Genomic DNA, 12,892 nt, shown 5'->3' with positions numbered 1-12,892 from the left:
GCACGAACCCATGTCCCCTGCATCGGCAGGCAGACTCTCAACCACTGCGCCATCAGGGAAGCCCAGTAAACATCTTTTATATGTTTTTTTGAACTTGTATTGTTGGGATAAATTCCTAGAAGTGTGACTAGTGGACCAAAGGGTTTACACTTTTTAGGACTTTTGATATATTTTGCTGTTTTTTTCTCCAGAAAGGTTTCATTAATTTATACTCAAGTAGCACTGGATATAAATCTCCATTCTCAATCTAACATTGATTATTATAATTTTTTTATTTTTAAATTTTATTTATTTATTTTTGGCAGCATTGGGTCTTCGTTGCTGTGTGCAGGCTTTTCTCTAGTTGTGGCAAGTGGGGCTACTCTTCATTGTTGTGCATGGGCTTCTCATTGTGGTGGCTTCTCTTGTTGAGGAGCACGGACTCTAGGTGCGTGGGCTTCAGTAGTTGTGGTGCATGGGCTCAGTAGTTGTGGCTCTCGGGCTCTAGAGCACAGGCTCAGTAGTTGTGGCTCACAGGCTTAGTTGCTCCTCAGCATGTGGGATCTTCCTGGACCAGGGCTCGAACCTGTGTCCCCTGCATTGGCAGGCGGATTCTTAACCACTGCACCACTAAGGAAGTCCCAGAATATTATAATTTAAAAAATATTTGCCAACTTAATAAACTAGAAATAAAATACCTTTCTTAAAATTGCACTTAGGGCGTTACAGGAAAGTTGGATATTTTACTAATATTAATTGGTCATTTGTATTTCTTATTTTAAGAATCCTTAACCTATTTGTCATTTCAAGTATCTTTTTATATTGATTTGCAAAATAATAAACATATTAGTCTTTTGTTGTATATGTTGTAACTACTTTTTTTCAACTTGAATAATCTGATGATTTGGAATGCCACATTTATCGTAGACAAAATGCTTATACGTGCTTGGGTCTGTTTCTATTTTGTTGACTTCTCTCTTTATTCTAGTACAGATACAGTTTTGATTGATTAGTGTAACTTTAAAATACATCTTTTTGTTTTTTGGCTGCACCGCACGGCTTGTGGAATCTTAGTTCCCTGACCAGAGATTGAACCCAGGCTCTGGCAGTGAAAGCGCCTAGTCCTAACCACTGGACCACCAGGGAATTCCCTAAAATACATCTTAATACCTGGTGTAGAGCATGTATTTTTTTCCTAGATTTAAATTTTTTAAACAATTTTATTATGGTATAATTTCTGTACAGTAAACTATATGTACTTCAGATGTATAATTTGATGAGTTGATAGATGTATACACCTGTGAAACCACCACTACAACAAAGATACCTAACATTTCCATCACTCCCCAAAATGTTCTTGCGTCCTTTTGTAATCCATCTTTCCCTTCATTCCTATCCCCAGATAACCACTGATTTATTTGTAACTATAGTTTACATTTTCTAGAATAGTCTACAAATGGAATCAAACAGGATATACTTTTTTATGTCAGGCTTCTTTATCAGCATTGTAGTCTAGAGATTCAGTTCATGTTTTTGTGTGTATCAGTAGTTTGTTCCTTTTTATTGCTGAGTAGTATTACATTGTATGGATATATCACAATTTTTTATCTATTCTCCTGTTTTGGGTTGTTTCCTCTTTTTGGCTTTTACAAATAAAATTGCTATTAACATTCACTTATAAGTCTTTGTGTAGATGTGTATTTTTATTTTCAGGGGGAACTGCCAGTCTGTTTCTCAAAGTATGGTATTTTACATTTTCCAAACTAGGGCAAGTATTTAAATTTTGTGAATTATATTATTCACAGAAAGAATATCTATCTGCTTCTAATAGGCTATGACCTTTTAGCATTTTTCTTCCTAAGTTTTGTTGTTGGATAACTATTATGTTCTAATATAAGCACGTATTTTTAGCTAGTTGCGGTCTTAAGGATCTGAATATTCCCACATCATAAAGATAATGGACTCAGTTTTACTTTGTGAGTCAACTTTTTTTAAATTGTGGTAAAAAACACATAACATATAATCTGTCCTCTTACCAAATTTTAATATGTACAGTACAGTGTTGTTAACTATATTCACATTGTTGTATAGCAGATCTCTACGACTTTTTCTGTGAATCAATTTAAACGTACACCTTTTGAAATAAACAAAAGTGTAATAAATTGTATGCAGTTACTTTGGATATTCTGGACTTTAACTATCTTTTATATTTATGAGATCTTAGACAAATTACTTGTCCTCTCTGGGCCTTAGTCTTCTCATCTGTACAGTGAGGATAGTAATACTACCCACCTTGTAGGATTGTTGTTGGGATCAAGTAATAGGAAGAGGCTAGATAGAGTGTTGTATGGCACATAGTAAGCATAAATAAAAGTTAACTATTAGTAGTGTGTTTTGCCGCTTTTTAGAGGAAGAATGAATATTATAAGGTAAATAGCTTTTATTCAAATTCTGTCTTTAATATTTTGATTAAAGAAATGTGTTCTATTTATAATTATTTAATTATATATAGGTTCATTATGTGCATCTTATTATCCAAAACTCTTTTTTTTAATAATTTAAATTTTTATATTTATTTTATTTATTTTTAAAGGCTGCATTGGGTCTTCGTTGCTGTGCGTGGGCCCTCTCTAGTTGCGGCGAGCGGGGGCCACTCCTCGCTGTGGTGCGCGGGCCTCACCGTGGTCGCCTCTCCTGCTGTGGAGCACAGGGTCTAGGTGCGCGGGCTTCAGTAGCTGTGGCATGCGGGCTTCAGTAGCTGTGGCACGCGGGCTTCAGTAGCTGTGGCACGTGGGTTCAGTTGCTCTGCAGCATGTGGGATATTCCTGGACCAGGTCTCGAACCCGCATCCCCTGCATTGGCAGGCAGACTGTTAACCACTGCGCCACCAGGGAAGCCCCTTATCCAAAACTCTTACTTCTATTGTCTCTTTTTGTTTTGTGGGGGTTTTTTTGGTTCTCTATTCAGTTGAAGTCCTCCCAAGTTAGGGAAACAGAAAAGAGCTGTTCTGATACTGCGTTATTGAAAGATTTGGGGGCTTGGATATTTGTGAAACTGTTTTATGCCGTAGAAAGAGCACTGGATTAGTAATCAGACAATATGAATTAAAATTCTAGTTTGGCAAATCACTAATCATGCTTCTAGTTCTGTAAAATGGAAATGATAATCCATGAACTTTCCACCTTACAGGGCTGATAAGAGGATCAAAATGAGCTAATTAATTCCTGCTAATTCCAGCAGAAATAGACCGACTTCTGTTTTGGCTAGAATCACAGACCATTTAACCTGTAATAATGCCTTACAAGTACAAATTTCTTAGGGAAATAAGTCGTCAGAACTCACTGTCAGAAATTCCTGAGGTCTAATTCCATCTTTTCAAGAACTATTTTAGCTCTGGGTAATTAATTACACCTACATTTGTGAAATAAATTTAACATTTACCTTTAGGAGCCCTGTTAAGAGTTTGTTTAACATAGAATCTTTTTTCATTTTCTAGGCTTGTTTACAAATTGATCCTGCTGAGCGGATATCATCTACTGATCTTTTGCATCATGAGTATTTTACTAGAGATGGATTTATTGAAAAGTAAGCATTTTGAGTGAGTGTGGACTTTTTCGTGTTTTATATTAGGATGTTTTGCTAGCATGAAAATTGCTATGTAGGTTAATGTTACACAACAGAAGAATTCAATTTATCAAAAGCTTACTGAGTTTCTGTATTGACTAAGTATATGGTAGACTTACAGGTGTCATGGTGAAAATTCTAATAATAAAAAAAAGTGTACATAACATTCATTACACAGTTACTATGTCCTAGGCAGTGTGCTAAGCTCTTCACATGCATTTTCAATTCTCATTATAGGCCAGAGATAACATTAAATAAACAATAAATACTTTCTAGCTTTGTTTCCATTTAGACCTCTGACTCAGAATAGTCCAGTTTTTCCTCTCTGATAGCATCTCTGATCTATATATTACAATTAGCATTCATTCCCCTGATGATTTTTTTTCTCTGCTTTACTTATTCTCTGTTGCAGTTCCTGTTGTTTTATTCTCCCCACCAAGCTGGAAGTTCCTTGAAGACAGGGACCATGCCTCTTAAAGCCTGTCTCTGTCTCACATTGTATCTAAAATATATAATGACAATGTAGACTCATAAGTCAGCCATGCTTTTTAAAAAAACACACCATTTTCTATTTGGGCTTTGAAAGAAACAGGAAAGGTTTCTCATTAATTGCAAAATCATTCAGTTTGCCTTTGCATACGAGGTCACAAACATGAATATTAATTAAAAATGTGATGGAGTTAAGATCAGGCATAGAAAAGACTAGGACCTCCATTGAAGATAGACCAAAATAGAAAAAGGCAAAGAAAAGGGAATCTTTGAGAGTAACTAGAACTTCAGGCATTTCAGGAATTTTAATCTAAAAAAATGAGAAGATATATTAAAAGTGCCATTGAGGGCTTCCCTGGTGGCGCAGTGGTTGAGAGTCCGCCTGCCGATGCAGGGGACGCGGGTTCGTGCCCCAGTCCGGGAAGATCCCACATGCCGTGGAGCGGCTGGGCCCGTGAGCCATGGCCACTGAGCCTGCGCGTCCGGAGCCTGTGCTCCGCAACGGGAGAGGCCACAACAGTGAGAGGCCCGCATACCGCAAAAAAAAAAAAAAAAAAGTGCCATTGATAAGAAGTGTCAGTTACTGAATAAAAAAATTGTTTCCTATCAATTCTACATAGACTGATTTCTCTTGGGTATTTAGATATTAGGATTTTACTATTATGGGGTGAAAGTTCTTGAGTTCCAATAATAGGAGCCTCAGAAAATGTTTGGGGGAAGACCTTTTAATTGGGTAAGAGGCCTCTTTTTTTCATGGACCTTCTGCAATGCAAGGAAGTTTTAACAGAAATGTGCATTTTCTTATTCAGCCAAACTAATGATACTGGTTATTTTCTTCATCTCCTCACACTACCCTTTACTATAATTCTAGGGAAGAATTCATTCATGGTAGAATTCATTCAGTCTCAAACTGATGGCAGTAGCTGCTTCAAGGAGGGAAACTGTGCAACTCCGGGAGAGGGGTGGAAAGGAGACTTTTCGGTATAACCTTTTGAGTTTTGAGCCATGTGAATGGATTTTCTATTAAAAAATAAATAACTTTAAAAAAGCCTAACTAAAACCAAAACAATCTCCCTTCAATGTTGATGTATTCTATTACATTTTGTTCTGAAAATATTTGTCTAGAGTAAGATTTTAGAAACTGGTTCATCTTTTAAGTCCTGTTACTTTGAAGAACCACAAAAGGGACAAAGTGGCCTGAGTCTTCCTTGAAAATAATAGTATATTTATCAAAATTAAAAACGATGCTTTTATTAAGTAAACATTGCATCACAAAAGGAATCTAATTCATATAAGTCTATCTTGTAAAATTTTATTAATAGTAGATTACCGCGGAAAAATTTTAGAAAGATGTATCTTTACCAGGACACAATTTGTATTAGGTAAATATTGTGCCATCTCTTGGCATGCATTACTGATAACTTATTTATGCTGTAGCTCAAATGCAAATTAATTGATTAGAAAGTCTTTTAAAGATAAGATACTCTATCAACATAAATAAAAGTATTTGATATTGCTTGTTTTATCAGATTCATACCGGAACTGAGAGCTAAATTGCTACAAGAAGGAAAAGTCAATTCATTCATAAAGCCAAAAGAGAATTCTAAAGAAAATGAATTTATGAAAGATGATAGAAAAACAGTTTATACCAATACACTGCTAAGTACTTCAGTTTTGGGAAAGGTAAAAATTGGTCTTCTTTTTAGCCAGTATAACTATTTTATAGTTAGTACTCTAATGATAAAAATAACTGTTCTCCTGACTCAGATTTTGGATGTATTTTTTCTAGGAAATGGAAAAAAAGAAAAAGCCCAAGGAGATCAAAGTCAGAGTTATTAAAGTTAAAGGAGGAAAAGGAGATATCTTAGAACCAAAAAAGATAGAGTGTGAAGGTGGACATTTTCAACAGGATGCAGTTGAAATTGCTCATACTGTGTCTCAAGATATAAAACCTGTAATCAGTGGACCACCAAACCCTGTCAATCCCAGCACTAACTCTATGGGCATGAAAGACGATCCACATACTGGAAGTAGTATGGTGATGCCACCTATCAATCTAAGTAGCAGGAATTTGATGGCTTCAAATCTCTTCCACTACAATTCAAGGTGAGTTTTAACAGAAAAGAAACAGAAGGTAATGGACCTCAGTAATACAGTGTTTTTATATAATGGTATTTCAAAGAATCAACTTCGTAGTGTCTATATATAAACTGAATTTGAAGGTATATTGAAATTATAATCATATAATGGACCATTACTAAGTGATTCGTATGAATGCTACAGAAGAAATTAACTTTTCTTGGCTCTCTAGGTGTTTAGTTTTTCACTAATGCTGTTTGGAAAAACCTCATTAAAAAAAAAAGTCTCTCAGAAAAATTACTTCCCATTTGAAGAGAAAAATGTAGTGTGACCTCAGTTTTGGTATTGATGTGCCTTTGAATAATAAAGTAAGCTTTATATTCGTATCATAGCAAATTGTCTAAATGGAGAAAAGATAGTTGAAAATAATCGTGTGTAGTCAAGTAGCTTTTCAAGGTCAAATTTTGGGATAAAAACAGCATATTGGACCGATTTTAGATTTAACTACTAATACAGATTGAGAGACTGGTACCATAAGTCTGGTTAATCAAGGGCAGTGTATAGGATGACGAGGGTCTGCCTAGCAAGGCATCAGGGCCCATTCTAAATTTAGGGAAATTACTGTGGCTCTAGTTGGGGAAGCAGGCTTAGTTCAGTTATCCTAAGCCAATCCTAACAGACTGATTTGGGCTATAAGTTGTGAAGCTTAGTGGTCTGCAGAGGTGGCAAGTGGACATGTCTGTACAACAGAATATAGACAGCAGGCATCCAATCGTTCTTGAGGTGACTCCTAAACCATGGTTGCAATAACCATAGTTACAAACTAGCCTTGGTCAGAGAGCTCGGAAGGTCATGAACCCAGTAGTTAAGAGATCCAGGTTCAGAACAGACAGAAGGGACCAAGTAGGCCAGCTGGAGTAACCTGACAACATGGTTGTCACCACTGATGTTAGCCACGTGTGAGTTGTTCTCTGCACTGTTTTCACCTCTTTACTTAGAGCAATTGGTACTTAAGGACTAACAGTTGCATTTTCGCACTTATTGTTCAAATAGTAGACTACCATGGTATAACATCATTATTGAAGCTAAAACAGAAGCACTTCTGGGAAGTTCTAATAACTTCTCATTCTTTTTTAAATAATAGGTTAACTGAAAGAGCAAAAAAGAGACGTACTTCTTCACAATCTATTGGACAAGTTATATTTAATAGGCATGAGGATACAGGTCCCACTCAAGTAAGGCAAGAAGCTCGTCATTAAAATATGGCCTCTTTCAACTTATCCCCCCACCTTCTGTCATTTTCTCTATGTTTGGGGCTCTAACATTTTTTTTAACGTGCTTTTAGTTTCCTTTTTTTTTTTTCCTGAAGTGAAAATAGGTCATCATTTCCTTAGTGCTTTCACAATTTTAATTTCTTATAACTTGATTTGTGTATTTAATGTGTGACTTGGGAAAAGAAGTTAAGATTTTCACCTTTAAAAGTCACAAGACTGAGTCGGAATCCGAAAGTCACAAGACTGGACTTCCCTGGTGGTCCAGTTGTTAAGACTCCACTCTCCCAGTGCAGGGGCCCGGGTTCGATCCCTGGCTAGGGAACTAGATCCTGCATGCCGCAACTGAAAAAAAAAAAAAAAAGATCCCGCATGCTTCAATGAAGACCTGGCACAGCCAAATAAATAAATAAATATTAAAAAAAAAGTCACAAGACTTTTTGGTTTTTCACTTCCAAGAAATGATTTTAATATCTTACTTTTTAGATTAAGAGCAATTACCAAATAGTTACATCTTTCACAAGAAAACATAATCAATGTAGTTCATTTCCTCATTTTTCACATAGGAAAATAGTTCAATTAAAAATTGAAGCACACAGGCTTCCCTGGTGGCGCAGTGGTTGAGAGTCCGCCTGCCGATGCAGGGGACGCAGGTTCGTGCCCTGGTCCGGGAAGATCCCACATGCCGTGGAGCGGCTGGGTCTGTGAGCCATGGCCGCTGAGCCTGCGCGTCTGGAGCCCGAGCTCTGCAACGGGAGAGGCCGCAACAGTGTTATTTATAATAATAAAACATTGAAAACAACACAGATCCATCCAAGAGCAAGTGACTGGTTAAGTACGTTAAAGTACATCCACACAGTGGGATACTATGCATTACATTGTGGAAGAGTGTTCATTAACCTAGGAAAGTTTCTATCATCTGTTGTCAAGTGAGCAAAAACAGGTAACACAAAAGTTTTTCCAGAATGCTGAGTTCACAAGTAATTTTTTCCTTTGGGTTTTCCCAGTGTCCAGAGCACATCATTTTGTAAATAGAAAAATAAGTTATTAATAAAACGAACTGAAGCAATTTGTCCAAAGTCAAAATGCAATGAATAGGATCAAAAATTAAAAGTTGAGACTGTGGTTCTCGTGGTCAAGACTATTCTTAGCATATTGAATATGCTAGAAAAAGTTTACTTTATAAAATTTTTATTGGAGTTTGATCTGTTTATATGTTTGATGGTATTCTCTTCTACTTCTTACTTATTAAAATAACCTTGCAAAGATAGTTATTTGTATGCCTATCTTATACCATCCAAATGGCTGGCATTTGTAGGCTTGTCATTCAATAAGTAGTTACATACCTTTCTTCAAATTAACGCTTGTTTATTTGGTTTTTTTAGAGCCAAATGGAGAAGGGTGTGTTTAATGAGCGAACAGGTCAAAGTGACCAAATGGCAAATGGAAACAAAAGGAAGCTGAATTTTTCCAGAACTAACAGGAAAGAATTCCATTTCCCAGAATTGCCTTTCACAATACAGTCAAAGGGGATGAAAGGAATGGAAGGTACACATTTGTTGCATAGCTTTGGAAATCTACAGACTTAATCTTTTACAAGACCTTTTTTGGTAATATAACTTAGATGTTATAATGTGATTTAGGTAGAAAGGAGTATATTGCTATGTAAAATATTTTCAGCTGATGAAAAATTTTTTCCCATAGTGAAATAATGGGTAAGACTTAAAGGAGATAACTTTAAAACAGTGTTAAGAAAACTTTAAAAAGTAAAATTTTCATTAGCTCAATTTTGTTGGAATGTTAGAACAGTATTTGAGGAAGGTGTTTTTGGTTTAGTATATGACCTAGGGTAAATCAGTTTCCTCTGTTTCTCTGTGATAACTTGCGCATATAATAGGAGGAATGATATGTGTGCTTCAGGCATCCAAGGATTTAGTAGATTAAGATTTATAACATGTACTGAGCTCATAAAATGAAACTCATTTTTTTCAGTGTTATTATGTTTCTTTGAAGAACAGTGACACCTTGTGAAAAGATAATATAAGAGCAAGAAAATAGTACTTGCATAGCTCAAGAAGAATTATCTGATCCACTTAACAGTTATACTCAGAATTTTATAAATAAATGTCCTCTTTATTTAGAGGACAGACTGGTAGACTGTTAGTAAAATTATATAGCAAATCATTTATGTTTGGCGCATAATACCATTACAACTCATGATTTGTTCAGTTCCTTTATAATAAACTCAGAAACTGACTTTAGTGTATATCAGAATTTCCATTTAAAACTCTTGAAAAGTAAAGTAAAATTTCAAGGTAGGAGTAAAAAGTTCTCATTGTTGTAGATATTTTTGCAAAAGTTAAACAGATAAAAGTGATGAAGAGGAAATCAAAGAAAACAGATTCATCTAAAATACCAACTTAATGCAGATCAATATCAAGAAAAACAAGAGGTAAGACTTTTTTATTTATAGCTTTTACTAAGTAATGCTGTTTAGAACCCTTGACTTATTATATAATTTTAGTTACTACTGTTGGAAAGTCAGATAAAAATTCATAATTCTGTAATCTTTGACCTCTAGAAACAGAACTAAAATTTCCTAGAATAACCAATTACAAAAGATTTTTAGAAGTTATTTTTTGAGGGTAGTAAATATGAACTCTCATTTGAATGTTGAGTGATTGAGTATATGGTACCCAGGGAAAATAGTATGTGTGTTATGTATACTACCTGGTGGTGGGTAAACCATGCCAGAGGAAAGGAATAATGGTATAAACATAGGATTATACTGGCCACAAGAACATATGTATTTTGTCTTTAGCCTTTTTCTTCCTGTTTTTTTTGTATAATTTACTCCCCCATCTCTGCTCTCCACCTCCTGTCCTATTTTCAAAGATTTGCTCTCAGCTATCAGATAATCTTGAATTTTATTTGGGAATCTTGAAGCCATCAACATCTAAATGAATACTCTTTAGGTACTCTTTTAAGGGAAAGAGATTATGCTGAGCACCCACTGAATTAAATTATATTGACAGTCTTCTATCCTGTACACCTGTGAGGTCATTAACTTTGTTATCTCAGTTTCTTATTTTCTAAATAAAATTGACTACATTTTTATTCATGATAAAATTAGTACATACTTCCTAAGGAAATCTGAAGAAATTAGAAGATAGAAACTTTGATCTGAAATTATGTAAGGATGTATTTTAACTAAGTCTATTGAATCTCTACAACATTCAGGTAAGAGTTATCAGACACTGTTAGATATATTTTCACAGTGACATTTATGCCTTATTCCTGGCCTAGAACTTGTTAACAAGTCCACAGTCAACTTTGCAGAAAAGAAATATTTTCTAGGTAGAACAAGAAAGGCATTAATGGTCATCTTTTAGTTTGTTATAAAAAGTAATAAGGTGGCTTTAAACTTTTAAACCTGGGTCACAGCATGTTGAACAGCACACCATTTGCAGATTTTTTGAATGATTGGGTGAGTTAGGGCTCTTGAGTTTGGGCGGACTAGTAATGTGCTACATGTGTTTATCCTACTGTCCTATGAGAGCCCCCAGAACTAAAATGACATTTTAATGCAGGAAGAAAGGAACTCTTAAGACAGTTCTGTCATTTTAAAAATACAAAAGTAAGTAGGAAAGGAAAACCCCTTTTTGTACATATGGTGTAGAACTCCTGAAAAGACGCTCTTTTTAAGAGTAACGTTGAGGGCTTCCCTGGTGGCGCAGTGGTTGAGAGTCCCCCTGCCGATGCAGGGGATATGGGTTTGTGCCCCGGTCCGGGAAGATCCCACATGCCGCGGAGCGGTTGGGCCCGTGAGCCATGGCCGCTGAGCCTGCGCGTCCAGAGCCTGTGCTCCGCAACGGGAGAGGCCACAGCAGTGAGAGGCCCGCGTACTGAAAAAAAAAAAAAAAAAAAAGTAACATTGAAACAGTTGTAGGTGTTAGAAATATCCAGAAGTCGTCAATGATGGTTGTAGTTTATTTGTAGTAATCATTCAAATGCAGTTCTGACAAGCTACTGAAATTGCATATGACTGGTTCAAATACTTTTAATAAATTAATGTGAGAATTAAGAAAATTTCCTAAATTTCGAGTTGGTAGTTTGCTAATTTAGAGCATGAGAGAATATGACATGTTTTAAAAAACTAAGATAGGGAATGGCAACTTATTTGTTCTATTCATTGATTTCTTTTTGAATTACCAAATCACATCCAGGCACTTCCCAGTTAATAGTATATACATGAACTGAATAGACTCTGTGACCTAGAGAGAAATTCTAATTACTGCTGATGAGTGAGTTAGGCAAGAGAGAAGAGTCCATAGAAAAGCCACCTTCAGTTTTGTCTCATGGTGATAATAAGGAATACTTTGCTAAATAGTCTTCCTGTACCTTATAAAATAACCCCCAGGTGCAAATTACAAGTACTTATCTGTGGCTGTATTTCCTTAGCCAAAGACTCACCATTTCCTCCGTTAAGGTCCTGTTTCTATTTACTGTTTAGAATACAGGAAATGCAAAAACTGAAAGGAAGAAGAACCTGCCAGATGTAGAGTAGAAAATGCAGCAGCTGAAAATTCAGGGAACCCCAGAATCACTATATGGTTAAAAAAAATCCTTTTTATTAATATTACATACACAAAAATGCTGACTAGAGAATTCTACAGATATATCGTAAATCCTGTGTAGTTATGTGTATACTCACCTAAATTTGTTTTAAAATTTATTAATCTGTAAATTATTCATGTTTTCTTAATTTGAACATTAATTTATAAAAACTTCCTGACTGGTACATCCTAATACAACTACAGCTTACGTTAAGTCATATAATTTTATTTGATGACCTGTTATCTCAGTCATGTTTGATCAGTGGTCATTCTTAGCTTTGGTTCAGAACTTTATAATTATAGATGGAAGAGTTTCTAAATGTGTAATAAAGTGAGATCCCAATGTCTGGGAGCACCAAACATTTCTGAGCAAACAAATACACTTGATAAGCATGAAATGTGGGTTTGGTTTCACACTGGATGTTCTGGAGCAGTATTTAAACATCATGAAGGTTGTTTAAAAGGATGGAAATTGAGCAAAGCATTGAAGCAAATCTTTTGGCTTGACCAGCATGTTTATCATTTAATAGTTTATATAGAATATATTGTTACATATAATTTAACATTAATACAGGCGAGGTTTTGGCAACATGTATTTACATTCTTATCCCACTTTTTGGCTTGGTTTCTAATTTTAGGGTGGAGATGGCCATTGTAAGGGGAAGAATTTGAAGAGGAACAGATTTTTTTTTTTTTTTTGGTAGTGTCTTTTCTTTTAAATCTTAAAAATACAAATTGGCAAGTCTCCTCCAGTCTGGGGTCTGGGAGGGCCCCTCCCACCTGCCTCTCCTGATCCCATCCCCCACCCCCCCACTTCCCCCTTCCCTCCTATGC

At 35.7% G+C, this 12,892-nt stretch overlaps 1 protein-coding gene across 1 annotated transcript in view; it reads left to right on the top strand.

The window, feature by feature from the left end:
• CDKL3 (cyclin dependent kinase like 3) overlaps positions 1–12,892 on the top strand; it is an 89,046-nt gene that overhangs the window by 35,897 nt on the left and 40,257 nt on the right. The window contains 7 exon segments of the mRNA XM_070045194.1: positions 3,476–3,564; positions 5,622–5,775; positions 5,882–6,198; positions 7,316–7,406; positions 8,828–8,990; positions 9,802–9,862; positions 9,864–9,894. Coding sequence (XP_069901295.1) covers positions 3,476–3,564; positions 5,622–5,775; positions 5,882–6,198; positions 7,316–7,406; positions 8,828–8,990; positions 9,802–9,862; positions 9,864–9,894 — 906 coding nt within the window.

Source organism: Globicephala melas, chromosome 3, assembly GCF_963455315.2.
Source record: "Globicephala melas chromosome 3, mGloMel1.2, whole genome shotgun sequence".
NCBI lineage: Eukaryota > Metazoa > Chordata > Mammalia > Artiodactyla > Delphinidae > Globicephala > Globicephala melas.
Note: the sequence above shows the minus strand (reverse complement) of the source record. Positions and strands in the feature narration are given on the sequence as shown.